The 23,361-nt window shown below is 43.9% G+C and overlaps 1 protein-coding gene across 1 annotated transcript; it reads right to left on the bottom strand.

Moving 5' to 3' along the window:
- Positions 1-1,226: 1,226 nt before the first annotated feature.
- GOSR2 (golgi SNAP receptor complex member 2) lies at positions 1,227-19,515 on the bottom strand. Its single transcript, XM_036340445.1, has 5 exons — positions 19,407-19,515; positions 12,366-12,430; positions 10,810-10,918; positions 9,863-9,995; positions 1,227-3,868 (listed from the first exon to the last, which is right to left on the bottom strand). The coding sequence occupies exons 1-5, from the start codon at positions 19,433-19,435 to the stop codon at positions 3,707-3,709; spliced, it is 498 nt and encodes a 165-aa protein (XP_036196338.1). The 5' UTR covers positions 19,436-19,515; the 3' UTR covers positions 1,227-3,706.
- Between the last annotated feature and the right edge of the window lie 3,846 nt (positions 19,516-23,361).

The following is a 23,361-nucleotide window of genomic DNA, read 5'->3' as shown; positions in this document are numbered from 1 at the left end:
CAACAAGTAGGGTTATGTCGCTCTCTGGTGGCAGGCAGGGCCTGAGTACAGCTTCCATTCTCCATTCCCAGAAATTCCTGGCCAAATAGCCTCTTCCCTTTCAATTAAGAAAATATTTTAGGACAGAGAACCTGCCATATAAGATGCAATAAATGCCTTATAGCCCTCTACCCAATCCTGGCAGGCTGCCTTGATTCCTGCATCTCACACTGAGCACAGGAGTCAGGTCAGTGCAGTGATCATGAGCTTGGGCTATGAAGCCATAGAGAAGAGAGGCCAGCTCCTCTAGCACTCCTCGCCGGGGCTGGGGGAAAGTCACTAAAGCCCAGCCTCCTCACATGCACAATGGGGACAACAGAGGACCTAACTTAGAGGGTTTGTGAAGATCAGAGGAGCTGCCCCGGAAAATAACCATGGCTGACTTCCAGTAAGGGCTCCAGGCAAGCTGGCAGTATTAAAGGTCTGGGTGCCCCCTGAGCAAATAAGACATCCTCATCCTTACCACACCCCGTTTAGACACTAACAAGTCATGCTTCTCTCTTTGCTTTGGGTTTGGGGGCTTACAGACAAATGAGGGATTCCCCAGAGCACTTCAGTAGGGCTTCGTGATTTAAATTGAGCCTTTTCCTTGGTATTGACATTCTACTCTGATTTGTTCTTGATCATTTCTTTATATTTCACTGCTTTCGTTAATTCCTATAATTCTCCTTGAATCTTTTCTGAGATAGGATGTAAACAAGTACGGCCTTACTGGGGACTTTATAAGTTTTGTTCTTCATGCATATACGCTGAACTAGTTCAGCATACATTTGCAAATGCTACCACCTTTGATTAACACAAATATTCTAATTCAGAAGGTTTGGGGTAGACTCCCAAGAATCATAATTAAAAGTTTCCTAGCTGCTTCTGAAGCAGCCAGACCTGCCCCTAGCCATGGAGCAATGTCTGAGAATGTCTGGCCTGAAAACATCAAAAAGGGGATCATTAGTCTGGCTTTGAACCAGGTCCACCTATGAACCAGGAGGTCAGGGTTTGATTCCCAGCAGGGCATGTGCCTGGGTTGTGGGTTCGATATCCCCAGTCGGGTATGTGAGAGAGGCAGCCAATCAATGCTTCTCTCTCATCATTAATGTTTCTCTCTCTCTCCCTCTTCCTTCCTCTCTAAAATCAATAAAAATAAATAAAAAGATCATTAGTTACAATGAATGTCGTTTCTTTACAAAACGTAACATTCTAAATAAAACAAATCTCAATTTTATTCAACTGATGTGTTTAAAAAACAATGGGTTTAAGTCCAAATTTGCAAATAAAACCCATTTAAGTTCATTAGGGCAGACGACTTAGGAAAAATCCCAGCAATGAAGCCTATGAAAGTCAAGACTCTCCAATTTATTTGGTCTTCGAATTTGGCTTTTCTTAAGGTGGTCACACGAGTAAATGCCACAGAAAAAAGATATTCCCAAGTTCCTTGACAACCCACTTGTCTTAAACCACAGCAGGCAAACCTTTTACCAAAAGCCCGGACAAGGTCACAGAGACTGTCAACTGGAGATTCTTGCACCAGCTCAACCTGGTAATTCACCCTGACTCCACTAGATGGTGCTCCTGCCCTGGCCTTGGGCCCTTCCCTACAGGCCTACATGGGACTGCGGAGACAGAAGAGTGCGTGCGTTTCTCACAGACACACTGAAGCCACAGTTCCCTAGCCAGAATGGAAGACCCACAAAATGCCTCCACAGTTTTTATTACAGAGTAGGGAGAATGGCTCTGAAGGTCAGGGAAGGCCTTACTGCTGGTTCATCAAGGCTAACAATCACTATAAAGGCAAGTGTGGAAACACAGTGGTGCACACTACAAACAGATGTCACATCAGCCAATGGGGGGGGGGGGGGGGGCGAGTGAGTTTTGCTCTCCCAGAGTTCAAGTCCAAAATAGCTTAGCTGCTCCTTTTGCACCTTCCTCCAAAGTGCACTGTCTGGCAAGATCCGGTGTCCAGGTCTGTGCAGTTTAAAAAAAACCCAAACCCATTTTATGGACTGCTAAGAGGCCTATGCTGGGTCCTGAGGACGGCAGAGTTGCTGGATGTGAGGGAAATTTCAAACTGTACCTCCCCAAAGTTAGATCTCAGTCTGAAGATGCCTCAACCCCTCTCTCCACCCTCCATTTTCACTCTGTCAGGGCCTTCAATTCTTTTACGAAGGGGTCATGGATTCTCCCTTCCTTGAAAACCCATGGGCCAGAGCAAAGGAGATTCCACCAAAAGTGTGAAATCAGTACCCAGGAAACTCGGGTTAAAAATCTGTGACTATTAAGAAACACTTACCAAAAGGGGATCTATGCCACAGATGTTGCTTAAAAGACCAATACTGCTACAGAAACAGGAGGGAGGTAAAAAGGGAGGTTGAATGGAACACACACAGAAAAGGGAAAGACAGAAAACAGTCCACGTGGTGAAATAAAGACAGTAGGTGGAGCAACACCATCTAAGGTGGCAATAATACTGACCGGGTTTCCAGTCTGGGAGATTCTGAGTGCTAGCTTATGTCTCGCTGTAAGGCTACTGAGCATAGGGCTGGGAGGGCCTGCCATCGATGAAAACAATATGCCAACCAGGTCTTTCTGGTACTTTCAGCAATTAATTAAAACAGACAGACTGCCTTTACAATAAAGTCTACGATGCACCATTCCTAATCCAGGGTTGGTCAGAAAAGGGAAAAGGATCTGGTCTCACAAGGACACCAGAGACAGTTTTAGGGTGGCACCTGCCCACACTGGCTAGGCAGAGGGGGGGCTTGGCTGGCAGTTAATATATTACAAGGGAAGAAAAGAGAGCCAAAGAGATAGGGATGTTAAAACTAGAGATGAGACTGCAATGGACAAATCACTAACCTTTGCTCACAGCTACTTTCTAAGAGGCCAAAGCCCAACAAAGCCTGGACATGGGTGCCAGGCTGCAGTCTTGGAACCTTAAAAGCCAACTATTCCAGTAACTAGGGTCTTTAGTCTTAAGACTGCACATGCCCAGAGAATAACAGTGGCCTAGGTTTAGAAAGAAGCAACACCCAACAGCTGTAATGTGGAAAATCTTACTCGTCAGCAACCGCACCAATGCCCGTTTCCTCTAGGGAGCTGCTCTGGGAAAAGGTGACAAGTAGGAGCTGTCAGTCATCTGCATGTCATTTTGGGGGTGAAGTGGCTAGTTGCATGTGAATCCATTTACTATAATGAATGCAGGGAAAGAAGACCTCTTTCCCCTCCTTCTCTCCGCTTCTGCTCCATCCTGTCCATTAGGAGCCGGAAAAGCTGGATGATGACAAAGTGTGGACAGTCCTGTCCGAAAGGGTCACTGTGAAAGCCCTCCGGGACACGCATATATGTGGACAAAACCACCAAAGCCATTCTTTTCCTTTCCTTACTTCATCCCCTACCATTACATCACCTCCTCCCCCAGTGAGCGAGAGTGACAAAGAGAGAACAGGTACTTCGTTCATTTCCTTGCATCCTCTCCAAGATGTCACAAACAGAGCAGGTTTGAAACGCTCACTGGGTTACAGATCACAATTACTTCTGAGTGGTTTTCACAGTTAAGACGGACATACATTTTAAAACATGGCCTCTGGGCCCCCCTTCTCTCTTTCACGCACACATACACAGTCACACACGCTCATGAAGTGGGAACGTTGTCCAGCTGCTGGGCTTAGCTGGCTCATGTCAGGTACTGCACCACGAAGAACATAACCACACAGGTGAGCAGCATCCCACCAATCATAAAGTACTTGTCTTGGAAAGCCCGCTTCTCGATGAGCCGCATCACCGTGTTGGACAAGCCCAGCATGTTGGCAATGTCAAGGATCCTCTTCTGAGTCCCCTGGGGCAGAAAAGAGAAAGAAAAACAGGGGGGTGAACATTGTTATGAGGTGGGGCTTTACCAACAATAGTCTCTTAGTCAAGCCTAAAGCATATACAAAGCAGCATCAACCACTCTCATGTGGTCAAATGACTTTTGATCAAGATACCAGAGCAACACAAGGGGGAAAGAAAAGTCTTTCCCACCAATGTGCTGGAACAACTGGTTTTATAATAAATATCACATGTATGTATTACACACACACGTCTTATATAAATTATATATAAGTATCTATGTATATGCATATATATTTGTGTAAAAAAATAATCCTCGACCTGGGGTGGAGGTGGGCTAGTAGGGGTCAATAGGGGGGGAAAGGGGACATATGTAATACTTTCAATAAAGATTTAATTAAAAAAAATAAAAGATCCTCGATTCATATTATATATAAAACTTAATTTGGATTATAGAATTAAATATAAAAGCTACAACTGTAATAAAGCTTCTAGAAGAAAACAAAGGAAAATATCTTAAAACTGGAAAGAATGCAGACGTCTAACACCAGAGGATGGATCAACAACTTATGATACATTTGACAATGGGATACTACTTGACAATAAAAAGGACCTAATTATCAACATGTAACAGTATGAAAGAGCCTGGGAAACACTGAGAAGAAGCCACACACAAAATAGTAACATGAATACATTTATATGAAGTTCAGTAACAGGCAACATTAATTGATGGTGAAATAAATCAGAACTGTGGTTGCCTGTGGAAAGGGGCAGACTGACCTGGAAAGGGCACCAGGGATCTTTTAGGGGCGATGAAAACAGCCTATGCCTTGATATAGTGTGAATTACAAAGATGCATGCATTTGTCAAAATTCAACGATCTATACAAACAAGATCTGTATACCTCCTTGCATGTACATGATACCTCAATAAAAATTTTAAATTAGAATATTTTATATTAAAATAGTCTCTGCTCCCTAGCTCCAAAATCCTTGCTATCAGGATGCTGCTGAGTATAACACGTTGGGCTAGTGCCCAGGTTTAAGAGAAGGTTTGAAGTGGGCAAGATGGAATGACAGAAACACAACTGACAGACACCAACACAATGATCTAAAACCCCTTATATACATATCACCACACACCACCAAAAACAAAAGGGTGTTTTATTCCTAAACCAAGAGCCCAAACCACCCAGCCTGCTCTTCCTCTCTGCTTTCTAATTTTCATTTTTAATCACGTTCAAATTCTTATGAAACAAGAAATATAGATGAATGCGGGGGAGACCCCAAGTTACTTCACACATCGCCAACTGCATCTGTATGGATGGCATCTAACCTAATGCCCCACACCCATTTTTTAAATGAACAACACATTAACGAGCAAACGAGAAGCAGCAAGAGAAACGAGAATGACACGAGGCACTACGGACAGGAATGCAGACCTACGTACTGCCCAGACAATGATCTCAAAGCCTCACTGAGAGAGATCTCACAAGCCAAACTTGATTATTGCCAGAGGAGAGCAGAGACATGCTTTTCCACATAGCGATGGTGAATACCAGACTCTAAGATTCTGTTCAGCTCTGAAAGTGCGTATTTCCTCACCATCTGAAGTTCAAGCATAAAGCTTCTAAAATCACCTAAAAGTTACCGTAACTTTTCCCAAAAATAAACATTTTCAACCAGGAATTCTCCCAAATCATGGCCCAGCTCCTTTATGTTCTCTCCCATGTTAATTTCAAACAGTTAAAGCCAAAAACTTCCCTTACAGAGGTGGGGTGGGAGACAGGTGGAGGGAAGAAGGCAGATGGTGGTGTGTGTAGAGGACACGGGATTAGCAACTTCATTCCAGCCTCTGACCACCTCACAAGCTTCCTAGCACTTCACTGCCGGGGACCGTGCAGGGGCAGGAGTTGCTTGCACTCCTCAGTGATACCAGACTGCAGTAGGAAGCCAACATTCTCCTTAACAATAGGCTCTAACCCCCACTGCTCGAGGTTAGTGTGACATGCTGAGCCCTGTCCTAAAAGGGTTTTACTGTTTTTCTGAGATATGGGAATGAGGCCAGCCGTGTTCTACAGAAAGGGCGGATTAATCAACGTGTATCGGTTTAGATTACTGCAGGTGGCTGTTCTGAAAGGAGGGCACCGTGAAGCTGTCGGAGACCACACTTCAGGCCGTCAGCAGGAGGTTACATGTCACTCGTGGCTTGCCTGACCTTCCCCCTGGTAAAGGTGGCAGAAATGTACTGAAGGCCCGCGGAGCTGATCGCCTCAACATGGTCCAAGAAAAACTAAGATAAAGCTCACGCTTCCGAGGGACTGATTCTCACAGCTCAGTGGCTGGGAGTGCTTCGTTCACAGGGAACCACACCCTGATAATAAGGCCCAGTCCACACCCCATTATCCATCAGAGTTGATACAGGAAAAGGGCTGAGGCTGAAACATCACGACTGACATCAGAGTCTGTGTAATGTTTCTGTAAACTACTCCCAGAGGGTTGGAGTCTCAGCCAATGAGGCAGGGCTTCCAGCAATACCTGGGGCTAAAGAGTGGGTGAAGAGTTGCTGGGGATCACTAGCATGTGCTCTAGAAGCTCTCTCCTGCTAAACAACCTGGGCAGCCCTGAGACCCCACCCCTGGGGGTTCAGTTACCACAGCACAGAAAGGTCTCAGTAATAAAGCAGTCCACGCAGAGGCCCTTACGAGAAAACACCTGACTGAGAGGTGCCAAAGTACAGCCACGTCTTCTTTCTATGAGTGGATTAAATAACAATTTCTTAGTCTATTATCGGTTCCTCTCAGAGCAGCAGTCACCTTCAGTAAGTGGGACAAGACTTGGATATCAAAAGATGCCACATTATGATTCGTTGCAAGCACAAGAAATACCTACTGGCAAAGGCAATTGGGCTACTGTTGGACTCATAATAATTTGACACCAAAGGAAGGATCCCAAACTAAAGGGCTCCGTCTCACCATCACTGTATCACAATTGGGGATATGTAATCAAAATGCAAATGCAGGTACCAAGCTGTTGGATTAGGCCAAAACAAGAGGCCTTCTCCCTGTCCCCCAGCAGGGCCCCCACCTTCAAGGTCATTCTCTGGGCCCTCAGTCCCTCCAGAATACTGTGCCCGCCTCCAATGAGGTCATCCATGCCGTGGTGAATGTTCTGGAGGGAGGAGTTAAACTGCAGTGATTCATCCATTGGTATGGTGGTGTCAGAGTCCTGTGAAAGAAACGCAGGCACTTGATTAACTTTGCTTGCTGGTCAGCCCCTGCGGTCCCACCGAGTCTGACAGCTCTGCCTGTTGGTTAAGGCCCAGCCAGAAGAATAGCCAGAGGGAATGGTGCAAGAATCAGAGGAACCTAATAGAGAGAAAAAAAGCAAAGCAACGATCTGGAGTGGCCTCTGTCCCTTTCCTCAATCCCATTACACGAGTCTTGTTTATTCCCGCCTCTTGTCATTACCTCCACTTGGGAAAAGCGATTCCTTCAAGACCTCATGGGCTTCTTTCAAAGTCTTTCTGTGACTGCTCACGAACCTAGCTTGTTCCAAATGTTCCTTTACTTGGCTTCCCCTTAATACCACATGAAATGTTTGCTTTTGTTCTTTAGCTATTTTATCCATAGCTTATCCCTCCACCTAGAGTGACACTGACTAAGGACAAAAGAGACAGTGCTTTCTTAATGACGCCCAAATAATGTTCAGACAGGACTGGTCTCCTGAGCAGGCAAGAAAAATCTGCATAAAAAGGAAGGGAAACAAAACTAATACTGATCAAGTACTTTCCACTTTGCATGCTCATTACCCTAAGCTCACGTAATCCTCATCCTAACCTTATGAGGTAGTTAACATATTATCCCCATTTAGAGATGAGGAAACTGAAGCCCAGACAGTTGGAATAACTTGTCTAAGTTCTCACAGAGCTGGTAAGAAGTCCAGGAAGGCATGAATCCCCATACTGAGTGCAGAGTCTGCTCTCTTGGCCATCCTGTCAGGAGAAACATCAGGACCACTCCTAGGCTCTAAACTGAAAGTGCACTGTACCCAGAAGCAATTCATGACCAGCCATAATACTGTTCTCTTTCCTGCCTCCTGATGACTACAAACTCTTCTGTCAACCAGAGCCATTCTTACCACATGTCCTGAGCCACCCAAGGACATGTTCATTGATTTTTAGAGAAAGGGAGAGGAAGGTGGAGAGAGAGAGAGAGAGAACATCGATCGGTCTCCTACATATATCCTGCCAAGGCCAGGGACTGAACGTGCAACCTAGGTTTGTGCCCTGACCAGGAATCGAACTCTCGACCTTTTGGTGTTCAGGACGACATTCCAATCAACAGAGTCACACCAGCCAGGGCTACTTTTACCACTTTTAATCATTACAAAGAGGTCAAACCACCTTTTCTTTGATGTTCAAGTTCAAAATTATTAATGCACACATTTTCAATTCCCCTTGCCAACAGAGGATTTCTCACCCCTCTATTCTCAGCACCTTAAACAGTGTTCTACATACAGCTAATGCTCAGTGGGTCACAAGACTGCAGTGTTTGAATCAATTAAAGACTTCATTTATTTGGCAAGCATTGATTGAATGCCTTTTACATACAAATCTTTCTTACTTTCCCACCTGAAAGGGTAGAGCTGATGAGCACTATCTCTCAGAAAAATGTATGATAGTTCCAGATCATAGAATAAATAGGAAGAAGTTCATTCAGCAAGTCCCCAGCCTAAAAAATGCCTAAGTTGCCAAAACCGGTTTGGCTCAGTGGATATAGCGTCAGCCTGTGGACTGAAAGGTCCCAGGTTCGATTCCAGTCAAGGGCATGTACCTGGGTTGCGATCACATCCCCAGTGGGAGATGTGCAGGAGGCAGCTGATCGATGTTTCTCTCTCAGCAATGTTTCTCTCTCTCCCCCTCTCCCCCTTTCTCTCTGTAAAAAATCAATAAAATATATATTTTTTAAGAAATGCCTAAGTAACAATCAAAAGCCCACATAACATCTTCCAGAGTGTCATAGAGTTCATTACACTATTGAAAATCAGCCATGCTTACCACTATACCACCAACACGTCTCCATCACACTTTTGAATTGTTAGTCATTGTTACTTGACTGCTTACTCTAGAGACACAGAAACTACAGAGGTACATTCTGAAACACTTGTGGAAATTTACTACAAGTGTGCACACAGCAAAGAGTTAAACATCTGAAAATTGGGAACTTATTTGTTCTGATGTCAGGCTTTAGAAAACAAACATCTCCATAAACACACACACACACACACACAAACAAAACAAAACAACAAAACAAAAAACGCCCCAAAACCCACCTCTTTTGGTGGAATATAATATGTAGAACACAAGAAAAAGGTCAGTATGTCCTATATCATGTGCAGAAAATGATCCTATTGAAACCAAAGGGCAGGGACAATGGTGTTCTGCAAAATCAAACATGAAAACCAATAGGCCACTTTCAAACAGGCTCAAAACAAGTAATCCATCTAAAACAAAAAAATCTGTTAACGAATTCCTCCAAAACTGCTGCTCAGACTAGGGACAAAAACATTGTAATGCACCTGACACTGGAACCACACACATACTCAGCACAAAGGCAACTGCCCGAAGGCAGCTTTGAAATGCTGCCCTCACTAAAAATGGCCTAAGTTCTAATCATCTGTCTCTATCTGATCAGAAAAAACGTTTCTACCATGTCAACCACGACCTCTCTGCATCGGCCCAGTCAAACCAGGCAATTTTCACCCCCGCTCATTCCCTCAAGTTAACTGCTTCCTCTTCAGGTTTCTGTGTTAGAAAAAGAGATTGATTCCCTATCTAGTTATAATCTCTGTGGCGGTGCACAAGGTCCACTGTCATTTCCAGTTGGTCTCCTCATCAGTCTGCTTCAGACATCACCTATAAGGATGACGCTCGGACCCTGAGCTCCAGCTTCAATGAGCTGTCAAGTACCTGCAGACTCCCACCCCAGCGCCTATCTTACGTTGGGGGTGAAGGTGCGAGACAGAAGCTCCTCTCGCTGTCTCTCCTGCTGCTCCCTTGCGTATCGCCGATGCTGAAAGTTTCTGAGAGCAGTCTGCAGGTGCTGGACATCATACTTTAACTGGTCAACACGACTGGAATTGAGAGAGATCGATGTTACATCCCAGGAACCCAGGGTGGCACAATTTGAGGTCACCAGGCTTTGTATTCAGGAAAGAAGACTTGCCTTACTTCTTCTCCATGCCATCCCCCCACCCCAAATAATCTGATTTTGATCAATGATGTTGAAAATAAAGAAGTAGCTTGTGGTTAAAGTAGGGTTGTAGCACACGAGATTCCAACAGCTTTACTTAAATACCTGCTGGTCTCTGATTCTGGATGCATGACAGGGAACAGGTGACAGGAAACAGGCTCAATGACCTCTTCCTGACCTTCTATGGATTATATCACTCTCCTGGAAGAAGCCCAAGGGCATCTTTGGCATAAAGCATCAACAAAGTTTCATAAAACTTTTGGGAGCTGGGGTAGAGGTGGTGAGGGTGGTTTCATTTTAATTTCATGGGGGGACTATCAAACATTAGATCGGTATTTCATTATAATTAGACTGACTGAAGTGATTAAGAGCAAGATTCATTTCAACCCAAGAATGTAGTGGGAGCCAAAGGGTAGAGTAAACTCACTTAGGCTTCAAGTGGCCATGGGTTTGGAAAGAAAAACAGTACTGGAGGCAATTTTTCAAAATGACACCAATGAGGTAAGGAGACACAAAACTTCTGAGCCAGTAAATCACAGAATTTTTATTTTGAGAGAATAAAATTGTACCCTTTACGGGGACTTTAACTTTGCATAGTATCAGTTTTTCAATGTGTAAATGAATTTTCAGAGCATTCAATAGCCTCCCCGGGGAGAAAGACCTGCCTTAAGGACTTGGGGTGTTAGAGCACTCACAGTTTGGCATTCTGTCTTTTGTTGGGGGGCTCCTTGCTGGACAAAATCTCCAGGCGTTCTAGCTGGCTGAATATCTGGTCTATGCTTGCTTGGATTTCGTTTTCTACTACTGCACAAAAGAGAAAAAAGAATAATTGCTGGAAAAGAGATAGTGAGCTTAAATTAGAATGGTAAATCAAACATATCTTTTTCCATACCCAATAGACTCAAAATATATATTTCAAAAGGAGAAAAATGAATATGCTATTGAATAATAGAAAAAGTTCAAGTTATACTAAGTGACTCTGTAAATGTTGTTTCAAATATGTATATATAGCTGTTGATATAACAATGCCAATTTTTAAGAGGGTAAATCTGTAGAAATAAATTTCCTGCTGTTAGAAAATAAAATGAACATTTAAATGTTATCCAAAAAGTCTTTAAGCAAAAGTCAGTATTTTCTGATACAGCATGAGGTCTCTTTTCCTTTGAGATTATTCTCAGATATAGATTATAAATATCTAGTAAAAAGACTGCCAGTTGAATTCCCTATAGTAATAAGGTTAAAAAAAAAAAAACACCCCACACACAAAGGGGAAGATTAGTAATTGAAACAGAGGAGAGTTCCCTTACAGCTTTCCATAAGAATGGGTGGGCTGAAGCTGGAATCCCCAAAATAGACCAAGTATCAGTAGGAAAGGCCCAGGAAAGAATCCATAGCAGTAAAGATATGATAAACACAGTCATTTTCCTTATCCCTTGTGATAAACCGTCAAAATGGCCTCTTTTCCATTTCTAATCATGTAACGATGAGATTATTGGGAAGGCAAACAAAGTCAATGGACAGAAACTAAACTATGCACAAAAGCAGACTGCTTCTTGCCCCATAAACGAGACAGCGATGTCACCTTTGTAGGTTTGCTAACAAATACAGATTAGAACAAAGTGGGGCACAGAACCAAGAGAAGGGATGCTCCGAAGCTGTGGAAAGGAGACGGAGAAACGAGCATGGTGACAGTCAAGTGGCGAGGTGAGAAGGCAGCTTCTGCAGTGTGTGGGTAGCCAGCAGTGTGCATAACCGACTCAGAAAAAGGACCTTTTCTTATGATAGAAAAGACACTAAAAACCACAAAGCAGCCCTCTTCTCATAAGAAATTATGGTGTGGGAACTAAATTAATTAATATTGCTATTCATTTCTGAATAAGCCTTCTAAAAAGCCACAGTTCTCAGCTCAGAAGAAATGACCAATTCCAGTTAAACACGTCCGACTTTTTATGGAGCACATTCCTCTAAGGACGAGGTAATTAGATTAAGACGGATGGAGGAAAGAACTTCCACTCCCACAGGGCCATGTCAGGTTGAGTGGAGGGGTAATGGGGGATGCGACTTGGGGGATTCCAAAGGGCACAATCAGGGAAATCAGTGACTGTGCCACAGGGTTTTCTGCATCTTAACAACAGAACTCATTCCACGCTGAATCATTAAGCCCCTGAGGCAGAAAGGCAGTCAGGAAACCCAGCCCATTAGCACCGTGTCATCAGAGAAAGGACTCTGGTCTCCATAGCTAATTACTCACAGTGCACAGACTGCTTGTCTGCCGTCTCCAGGCGTCCCATGTGAGACTGGATCTGGTGGACCTGCCTATCAAAGGAAAAGGGAGGAAATGGGTGAGACAGGAGTAATCAACAGCGCTTCACAGGAAAGTCAATTTTTCTGATGCCAACATGTAACTGATTTAAATTGACAGCATCACTGAGCTGTAAAATTTGTATGTGGCACTTGAAGCCACATGCTTTGGCATGGTTTATAATATCTTAACATTAATATTAGTAATAATAATAATACTGACAGGCAGCATTTATTGTCTTCTCCCATCTGAGACATTCTGCAAAGTCAATACCCTATGAGGAAAGTATTATTATTCTCATTTTATAAACAAGACAACTGAAGTCCAGAAAGGTTATGTAATTTGTTCAAGGTCACAGAGCAAGTGATAAACCTCGATCTGGACCCAGCCAATCCCACTCTCTGTTGCTTGACCCAATGTGCTGAGCAATGGTCTGTACTGGGCAGAGTCAAAGGGTGAGAGAGAGATAATCCTTGTTCTTGAGAAACAATGTAATTAGGAATGACAGGCTAGATAGAAAAGTCCCAAGAAGATTTAAGAGAAAACTAACACATGCGAGTGTAAACAAACAGAAAGCCGAGGAGCGAAGCACAGTGGTGCACGCGAAGGCGAGTGAATGAAGGGCTGGGGCTGAGACAGAGGAAGCTGGAGTTTTGTGGGTGAAGGGAGCTCTGAACATCATTTTGAAGTAAGACGTGATTTGGTGAAGGAAGATATAAAGAAAAGTGATATGCAAAAAGGCATGCAAACCATGTCATGGGGATTAAAAGGACTCAGCCTGTCTGAAGAGTCAGGGTCGGAGGGGAGGGTGGATGAGGCGATTAGCTGGACCATCAGAGGAAGGCCCTCAATGAAAGGGATCTCCTACTTGGTAAACATTTTCCCCAGGCATATGAGGCTACTGCCATCTCATCTGGGCCTCTGGCACGGTCCCAGACATCAGGCTCCAGAGCACCCTCGGAAGGCTCCCCAAGGCATGGCCAACGTCACCCTCAGAACCTTTCCTAGTGGTCCCTGGGATTAGTCCTTGGAATTGCTTATGCTACCCCCAACAACCGCCTCCTGGTGCTTATAGTCTCTCCAAGTTAGAGCCATGTGAAAGGGACCTGCTGAGCTCTTATATCATCCCCAACTCGAGGGAAAGGTCACCAACCATCTTCCACCATGAGGACCACAAACTGTGACCACAAATGTACCAATGTGAGCCAGGAGCCCAAATTTGGTTTCTCTAGTCTTTTTCTGAGCTTTCCTGTGGCCTCTAAGCATGACCCACGGCACCAGAAGCAAGGACAGCCTTCTAATGACTCCCAGAGTGATCCCGGGCAAGACTCATGCCCCCTAGAAACCACTACTAGAATCTGAGAGACCAGACTGCGACTTCAGTAGGTAAGTCCAGACATTTTCGAATGGGGCACATGGAGACATGGAGGCAAAGGGAGAACGCAGCTTGAGGCAATGAACATCTGGATCAGGGTAACTGTGGAAACAGCTATAGAGGACTGGATGGTAATGCCGATCAAAGGGAGAATTAGAACTTCACTGAAGTCCTGGATGTGGGCAGAGAGGTAAATTTTCAATGGTAGCTTAACAGAGTAAATCTGAAAATTGGTGACATTATTGACAGGAACAGAAATAAAATGAAAAAAATGGAGAGGGGTGGAAAATAGCCAAGACCCTCTGAATAGGTATGAAAGGAATGACCTATCCTACCTGCTATTGAGACTTATTACAAAGACATAATAATGAAAACAATATGGTAATATGCAGGGAGAGACAGACAAAGATAGACAAACCCTAACCTTGACTCAAGAGGGAAGAGTAAAGGCCAGAAACAGTCCTACATATTTGGGGACTTGGTGACAGATGGGTGGGAAAACCATGAACTAGAATTTATTTTTTTTCCCTACAACGAAGGCACCATAAAATATAAGAAGACAGGCAGACACTGGAAGATATCTTCATTAGATAACAAAGGACTAATGTCGGGAATATATAACAAACTGCTACAAAGCAAAAGGAAAAGTCAAACAGCAATTTTTTAAAAATGAGCAAAAGGCAACTGACAAAAAAGGAAACCCAAATGCTCAATAAACACCTGAAGAGATACTCAACTTTATTAGTCATCAGTAAAGTGCAAATTAAAAATAAGGAGATATGTCCGGCTGGGCTCAGCGGTTGAATGTTGACCTACGAACCAGGAGGTCACGGTTCAATTCCCGATTGGATGACCGGGTTGCGGGCTCTATCCCCAGTGTGAGGCATGCAGGAGGAAGCCGATCAATGATTCTCTCTCATCACTGATGTTTCTGTCACTCTCTCCCTCTCCCTTCCTCTCTTAAATCAATAAAAATATTTTAAAAAATAAAAATAAGATATCACATTTCTCCTATTTGATTGGCAAATTTTTTTTAATTTATTTTTTTTTGAGATAGAATTTTTCTTTTTTTAAAATATATTTTATTGAGTTTTTTACAGAGAGGAAGGGAGAGGGATAGTTAGAAACATCGATGAGAGAGAAACATCGATCAGCTGCCTCCTGCACACCTCCTACTGGGGATGTGCCCACAACCAAGGTACATGCGCTTGACTGGAATCAAACCTGGGACCCTTCAGTCCGCAGGCCGACGCTCTATCCACTGAGCCAAACTGGTCTGGGTAATAGGCAAATATTTTAAAGTCTGATAACACACACTGATAAGGATGTGGGGAAACTAGAACTCTCATACATGGCCAGTAGGATTATTAAACTGGTAGAAACCCTTTTAGTAGCTTTTTGACAAAAACTGGTAGAGTGAAATATGTGTATATCCTATGAGCCAGCATTCCACTTCTAGGACTAGGGCCTTGAAAGGAAGAGAATGGGTGTGGGATTCAGTTCTACTTCTGTCTTTAAATACCTGAAGCGTATGTATTAAATATGAGGCCTAACACATAAGTTATATTATTCTCTATTTTTTTTAATATATTTTATTGATTTTTTACAGAGAGGAAGGGAGAGGGATAGAGAGTTAGAAACATCAATGAGAGAGAAACATCGACCAGCTGCCTCCTGCACACCCACCACTGGAGATGTGCCCGCAACCAAGGTACATGCCCTTGACCAGAATCGAACCTGGGACCCTTCAGTCCACAGGCCGACGCTCTATCCACTGAGACAAACCGGCTACGGCTATTCTCTATTTTTATGTTTGAAATATTTCATACATAAAATAACTAAATAGATTTTTTTTCAGATGTTGAATCAATGGTTTAACAAGGATCATTTATTTACTCACTCAGCCATTCGTTCATTCACTCATTCAACAAATGAGTGGGGTAGACAATCACAATGGTCCATGGGGAAATAAAACCACAGATGTGCTTATAGTGGGACAGGAGTAATAGGCTGAGGATACCACAGTAAGTTTATGTTTATCTCAGGAGATATTTGATAGCCTCTCAAGATATCCTGCAGTAAATTTGGTTTGATGATATTACAGGTTGAGGGACTGATTTCCAGTATTCCACCATAGCATTGCCTTTGGTTTTGTGTCATTCAATATTGAAAAAAAAAAAATCAACTTATGTTTATGAAACCTGCACATGATTTGTGATAGAATGAGGGGTTAAGATGTGACAAAACAAACATTAACATTTTCCATTTAGGCTAAAACGGGGGTTAAAAAGTATTCTGACTTCAGATGTAAAAAAAAAATAAAGTCAAATGCACATTATAAAATGCCATTCAATTCTGGGAGCCAACTGTTAAAGAAACCCTATCAATTAAAGGTTTTCCCCAATGGGAGATGAACAGGATGATTGAGGGAGTATTTAGAAATCAAGCCATGAAGACAAACCGTCAAAAGGGTCTTCCTGACCGGAGTGAGGTGAAATGGAAGATCTTGCCAGTCACTTTCAAATCTTAAATTCTATGAGGACAGCAGGAGAGATGAGGCCGATACCCACAAAACCCTCTTCAGCTGGCTTTTACTATTTCCTAAGCTAAAAAGGATCAACTTTAATAAGTTGCAGGGAAACATTACTGACTTTTCCCATCCAATCTCTTTTTGCTTCGAATGAACTAGAAAAAATATGGCCAATAAAGTGATTCCAATCTCTACATTTCATGCCTGAGAGGAAATATATGCAAAACAACAAAGCAAGTATGCATGGCAGGGTGGGAGCTACTATGTGCCAAGTGGAAAATCTGTTTTAAACTGAACTGGGAATTCAGACAACACACTTGAAGCCAGTAAGAAACAGATACACTAATAAGACCTGGGAGTGTGGACATTAGGAATCAGAAGTCCTAGATCTGTCTAGCATGGGGTTCATGGTGGGCTTGGGTGATAACTAAGCAGAGACCTAGGAGCAAGTAGGCAAGGGTCACTGTTGCTAATCTTTTTTTAAAGGATCAGTAGAAAATCTGGGAAGCTCTTTAAAACAGAATTGCTTTTTAAAAGTCCTTCCATGCTGCCTCTGACTGCCATATGGAAAGATCTGGGTTGAAGTTCTAGTTCCACTATATTCTAGCTAAGGGACACTGCACAAGTAATTTAACCCCTTGATGCCTCAGCTTCCTCAACTGTAAAACAGAGATACTAATAATCACAATTATTTAAAGGGTGGTAGATCCAAATGCAATACGAAAATGCTCTGTACCCTAAACAGCATCATACAAATTTGTTTTTTTAACCTTACTTATAAATAGTAAAACCGTCTGGTCATTTTCACCTCACCCACTTTGCCTCTACTACATAGTATTTAGCTTCTGATCAGAAGGCAAAATTAAAAATGGAAACACTGGTCTTGACATAAGGTAGAGTTCTTAAGTCCAGCTGCTCATAAAAATCACCTGGAGAGCTTGTTAAAAACACACAGAACAAAGCAGAGCTTCTTGTACTCCAGACCAACTGAATCGGAATTTCTAGGACTACAAGTGGGGCACCTTTACAACACTGCGATCTCAAAAACAGACGCCTGCCTACTGGCTCCTCTTTAAAGTTCATTCTAATGCAGTAAGTATAAGATGTTTATTCCACTTTTCTTTTTTTTTTTCTCCATTCACTGTTCAGGAGTTTGTAAGATACGTAACGTTAAAATGTTTATCTAATTCCAATGTCCTGTACATTGGAATTAGATAAACATTTTAAAAGCTATGTATCTTGCAAGAGATAATCACAAACTGGGTTCAAAGTTCCGGTAAAATTAATATGTTGTTAGTGTTGTGTCAATTCAGCTACAATCACTAATTTCTGCAACTGCGGAAGCTAATTTCTGATGCTCCCAGGGCTTGGTGTGTTTCCTGTGTTTTAAATCCTCACTCAAGGATATTTTTCCATTGATTTCTAGAGAGAATGGATGAGAGAGGGCAAGACAGAGAGTTGTTAAAGTAGGACTGGTATAGATATATACTAAAAAAAAATTGAAAACAGGGACTTAGATTTACACCAATGTTCATATTAGCATTATTCATAATAGCCCAAAGGTAGAAACCCAAGTATCCATCTGCAGATGAATGGATAACAAAATCTGGTTAGCGTTCACACACAGGATTATTATTCAACCATAAAAGGGAATAATATTTGATACATGGCACAACAGAGATGGACTTTGAAAACATGTGAAGCGAAATAAGCCATACACAAAAGGACGTATGTTGTATGGTTCCACTTACATGAGAAATCTAGAATAGGTAAATTCAGAAACACAAAGTAGAACAGAGGTTACCAGGAGCTTAGGGAGGGGAGATTGGGAAGGTGCTGCTTAGTGGGTACATCAAGTTTCTATTGGGGCTGATGAAAAAGTCCTGGAAATGAATAGCAGTGATGGTTACACAATTGTGAATGTATTTAATGTCACTGATTTGTACACTTAGAAATGGTGCAGGTGGTAAACTTAATGTTCTGTATATTTTACCACAATAAAAATGAAATAAATCATAAAACTTCTTTCCAAATAACAGGATAGGTGTGATCCCTATTACCATACTCAACTACATGTCTCAGCAAATTCCAAAAATGCAGGACAGTGTTAATAAAGGACTACCAAGGAATTTAAATTATGAGAAACTACATCAAAATTTGATCTCCTTAATGGTAATCTATAACTAAGTATGTAATACTGAATGCTACTTGTACAGCAATTTCTTTGTACCATAAAAATATGGTCTTTAGTATAAACCAAATCAGAAAAAAAAGGGAAAAAATCATAATGTAGCAACAAGTTTGGGGTCAATCAAGAATGGAGACTGACATCCTTTAGGTCCTAAAGGATGGTTCTCAACCTTCCTAATGCCGCGACCCTTTAATACAGTTCCTCATGTTGTGGTGACCCCCAATTTCATTGTTACAAATTGAACCTAATTAAAGCATAGTGATTAATCACAAAAACAATATGTAATTATATGTTTTCCGATGGTCGTAGGCGACCCCTGTGAAAGGGCCGTTGGACCCCTAAAGGGTCGCGACCCACAGGTTGAGAACCGCTGCAAGTTTAGGAGCTGCGAGCTATAATGAAACTATTTGACATTAGCCCACTCACTGATGGATCCTTCTAAGTTGCTTACGCTGATCTGTCTGTACAGCTGATTTTACCCTCCATCCTATCTATCCTGCCGCACGTCGGCTCTTCCTCTGTACTTTCCAACTAAACGGTAAACTCCTTTGGGCAGAGCCCTGTCTCCCACGAGCTCTAACAACCCGGAGCACTGAGTTGGCAGGTGCGAGACCGACTATTATAGCCGGTAGATGCAACTTTCCCTTCACTTAGTCTACTCAGCAGGTAGTCGCAGCCTCGAAGATCCCGGGGGCCATCCGGCACATCTTTTCCGGCCCCAAGCCAGACCCTCCACTCGCAGGTAGACCGGGGCATCCCGCCAGGATCTGACCACTTCCGAGCTGCCTCCAGCACTGCCCCGGCGGGAAAGACGGGGCCTCCCCAGGCCCCAGCTCAGGAGGCCAGTCTCACAGAGCCTGCCTTTGCCCCGCCCGTGCCCGACGCGACCCTCACTTGTGCGTTTGCTGGTACAGCGGCTCCATGGCGCCGGCCCAGCCGGGTCGGGCTCCGGCTTCCTCCGAACACGTCTTCACAGCCCTCCTTCCGGCTTTCGGCTTCCGGTCTCAGGACCCTCTCTCCCCTACCGGCTAGGGCTGCCCCCCCCGTACGCCTTACTGGTGGTGATTACCAGAGAAGGAAGGGGAACGAGAAAATAGGCCGGGAGAAGACGGATAACTGTAGTTAAAGGTTCGGCCTCAGATGGAGGACTAGGAGGTATAGGTTTTGGCGGGAGGCCGTCTGCAGCATTGAGTCAGGCAGTGGCGAGGGCAGCCTCAGAATACTGACGTGAGGTCCTCAGAGCAGGGTTGGAGCCGAATGGGCGGTTGCCTGCTCTTGCTTGCTGGAGGCGGGCTAGGCTTCGCATTCAGCTGTTAGGTTGTGGGTCTGGCGACGAGCTCTCCCCTGGAGTCTCTGGCACAAGCCTCTCCCATCTCAAATTGGCCTGCTCCCTTGCCCATGCACCTGCCCGCCCCCGCGCGCACACTATTTAGTCATCCAATAAGCCCACAATGCGTATTTACTATGTGTTATGTGTGTCGTGGGGGAAGCCAGGTTCCGCCTGCCCTCAAAGGGGTCGAAATCTGGGAAAGAGAATAAGATAGGCATACAAATAAACGTCTGCAAAGTCGAAAGTCCAGAGACACTGAGCGGAGCGGGCAACACCAACCGCGCTGGCAGGAGATTCAGGGAAGACGGCGGAGGAGGCGGCATTTGAATTCGGACTTGAAGGACATGGACCCTTCGGCCTCTGCACACAGGCCTCACCCACTTCCATCCCACTCGGCTTATCTGCGGTTCCTCCCAAGGGAGGGGACGTTCCTCTTCCTTTGAGAAGTTGATGCCACTATTTTCCTGTATCCTGGATCCCACCCAGTTTTCTGTCTCAAGAGACTGTCTATCGTGTACATTCTTTCCCTAACATTATTTTTCCGTTTATTCTAACATTTATTTATTAATGAGTACCTACTATTACAAGGCACAGATATTACCGGTAGGAATACGAGAAAGACAGCCCTCAAATCTCTCATCTCTCATTGTTGGGAGGGCTGTTCACGCCCTCAAGTTATATTATCAAGTAGAATACGTGCTGCAATTGATAGAAAGAACCATTTCTCTGGAGAAGAGCAAGTGTACATGGACTTTTAAAAATCGTGAATTAGGGATCAGCCGGCATGGTTCAGTGGTTGAGCATCGACCTATGAACCAGGAGGCCACAGTTCGATTCCTGGTCAGGGCACATGCCTGGGTTGCAGGCTCGATCCCCAATGTAGGGTGTGCAGGAGGCAGCCTATCAATGATTCTCTCTCATCATTGATGTTTCTATCTCTCCCTCCCTCTCCCTTCCTCTCTGAAATCAATAAAAATATATTTTGAAAAAATATGAATAGGGCCTTCAAGAATCAATAGAATTTTTTAAATGTCTTTTTCCCCCCCTCTACCCACTTTTTAAAATTTATTTCTTTACCACACAGGTGGCTCAACCCCATGGGTCAGTAGTGGATTGTCAGTAGTCCAGAGTTCTGAACTTATCCTGTATCCAATATGAATGGGAATCACCTCCAAATTAGCAAGTGAGTACCATTCTGGTCGCCTGATCTTGTGCAGTGCCACAAAAGAAATACTGTGCTGGCCAAGAGAAGCAAACTGCTTGCCAGATTGCCCTAGCAACTCATAGGCATGAGCCCCAAAAGCTTTTCAGGGCACCTGGTCGACCCCATGTATGTGGTGAAGGGTTCGAGAGTACCCTGAAGAGAAAAAAACAGACCAGGATAATCCCAACCACTGAAGGGGGACGTAGAGAAAAATCAAAAATAGCATTTCAAAGCGTGGGGGTCCCGGAGGCCCGGGACCTGGGCCAGGGTCTCTGCTTGCCTAGGTCTCAGGACAATGTTGGATTGTAGAATGAAGATGGTCTCATATTCTTTGCTGTTGTCCCCATTAAAAGGTGGAGTCTAATTCCATTCCCTCTGAATCTGAGCTGGCTTCAGTGACTTGCCCGACCAATAGAATGTGGCAAGAATGAAATTCTGGGACTTCCAAGGCCAGGTCATAAAAAACTTTGCAGCTACTACCCAGCCTCTTGGAACACTTGCTCTGGTCGCCCTGAGTCACCTTGGAAGAAGTCTGGCTTCCCTGAGGCCATGTCTGTAGATGTTCCAGCCAACATGCCCTGTTGAGCCCAATCTACCAGCCAAGACACCAGAAATGTAAATGAAGACATCTTGTACCCTCTGTTCTAGTCTACCCACCTGCTAAATTCCACAAAGTGACCTCTGCAGACTCTACATGAAACAGAGAACTGCTCAGCTGAGCCTCTTCCTGAATTCCTATCCCACAAAATCAAGAGATACAGTAAAATGGATGATATTTTAAGTCACCGAATTTTGGGGCAGTTTGCAGTAATAGGTACCCAATCTCAAAATGTTTGTCATCTAATTGGGGAGACAGGGTTCAGGGCTTATGAAAAGGTAACAATGCAAGAGAAGGTATAAATGTGCAACGAGTAGTAAATAATTAAGTTCTGTCAGAATGCAGAAAAGGAAGAGATTCCTTTGAATCTGGATGATAAAGGAAGGAAGACTTTCCAGAAGAGATGGGATTGCAGCTGGACCTTAAAATACAAAAAGTAGTAAGACACATGGAGAGGCAGGCACAGGGCATTCCTGGCAAGCAGAGAGGTAAAGCTGGAAGGTGTAGGTAGTCCCAAGAGGCAGCCTGTGTGGTCCCTCTTGGCCAGAGCAGAGGGTTTCTGCCACAGAGGAAAATGAAGCTGAATGAAGCAAAGTCATACCGCAGACAGAAAAAATGCTTTGTCTCTATCTTGTGGCCTTGGGAACTGTCTGGAGGGCTTTGAGCCTTGAGTAATGGGATCAAGAATATTTCAGGGAAATCACTATGATGACTTCATGCTCTCTCCTTCTATTTAAACTTCAAGAGATGCCCCACAGTTCTGTAGTTCCAGGATTTGACAACCAATCCATAGTCAGCCTGCTTGTTCCCTTTATAGTCTGATAAACTGGGAACACGTCCCTCTGAAGGGTCCTTTGGTTTGTCCAATTTGATGAAACAATTGGGATCTCTGAAACTACATTAATCTGTTGTGTCTCTCTGGCCATCTCAAGCAAATTCAATGGACTAATTCTCTTAACCCTTCTACCAAACCATCAATGCTCCCTATACTTCCCCAGCCCTGAGCTCCATCCCCTCTCACATACCTTCTGTTCCTGTTTCCTCCTGACTACCCACCCTTGCCCCTATTGTCTGTGCCACCTGTGCCAATGCTCAAGCACCACCTCGAACAATTGGTGCCAGCTTCACTTCCTCTACTAAACCATGAGAGCCTATTGAACGGTCCTCCTCATTCCTCACCACTCCCTTCCCTTTCCAATCCTCCTCCTCAATGTTGCCCAAAGATCTTTCTAACAAAGATTTGATGTCATATATACGTCAAGACTTTTAATAGCTCCCTGGTGCCTAAGAAACACACTTGGCAGCCCTCCTGACTGGCTGCAACCCTGGCCATTTCCCCTGTCCTAACTGGAGGAATTGCAGCTCTTCTCACAAAGGCCTCTGTGTCTTCTGGCCTTTGCATGCACTGTTCCCTGTGTTTCAAACACGTTCTCCTCTGCCTCAAGCCTGATTCACTCCTACTTTCTGGAGTCTCAGCTCTGGTCTCAGCTCCCTTGGGGTGCACCCCTGACATCCAGGCAGGGTTGAAACTCCTCCCCCTTGCTCCTCTGGCCCTTGGTGCTCCCTCTCAGCATTTGTCACAGATGTCCCAATTCTCTGTCCACTAACTGGAGGGCAGGAGGTGTCTCTTTCATTCTTGCATTTCTCCAGCATCTAACTCAGTGACTCATACAAGGTAGGTGCTTGTTGAATATCTGTTGACTTGAAATGCACTCTG

This window comes from Myotis myotis, unplaced genomic scaffold, assembly GCF_014108235.1.
Source record: "Myotis myotis isolate mMyoMyo1 unplaced genomic scaffold, mMyoMyo1.p scaffold_m19_p_17, whole genome shotgun sequence".
In the NCBI taxonomy this organism is placed as follows: domain Eukaryota; kingdom Metazoa; phylum Chordata; class Mammalia; order Chiroptera; family Vespertilionidae; genus Myotis; species Myotis myotis.
This window is presented reverse-complemented; position numbering and strand designations above follow the sequence as displayed.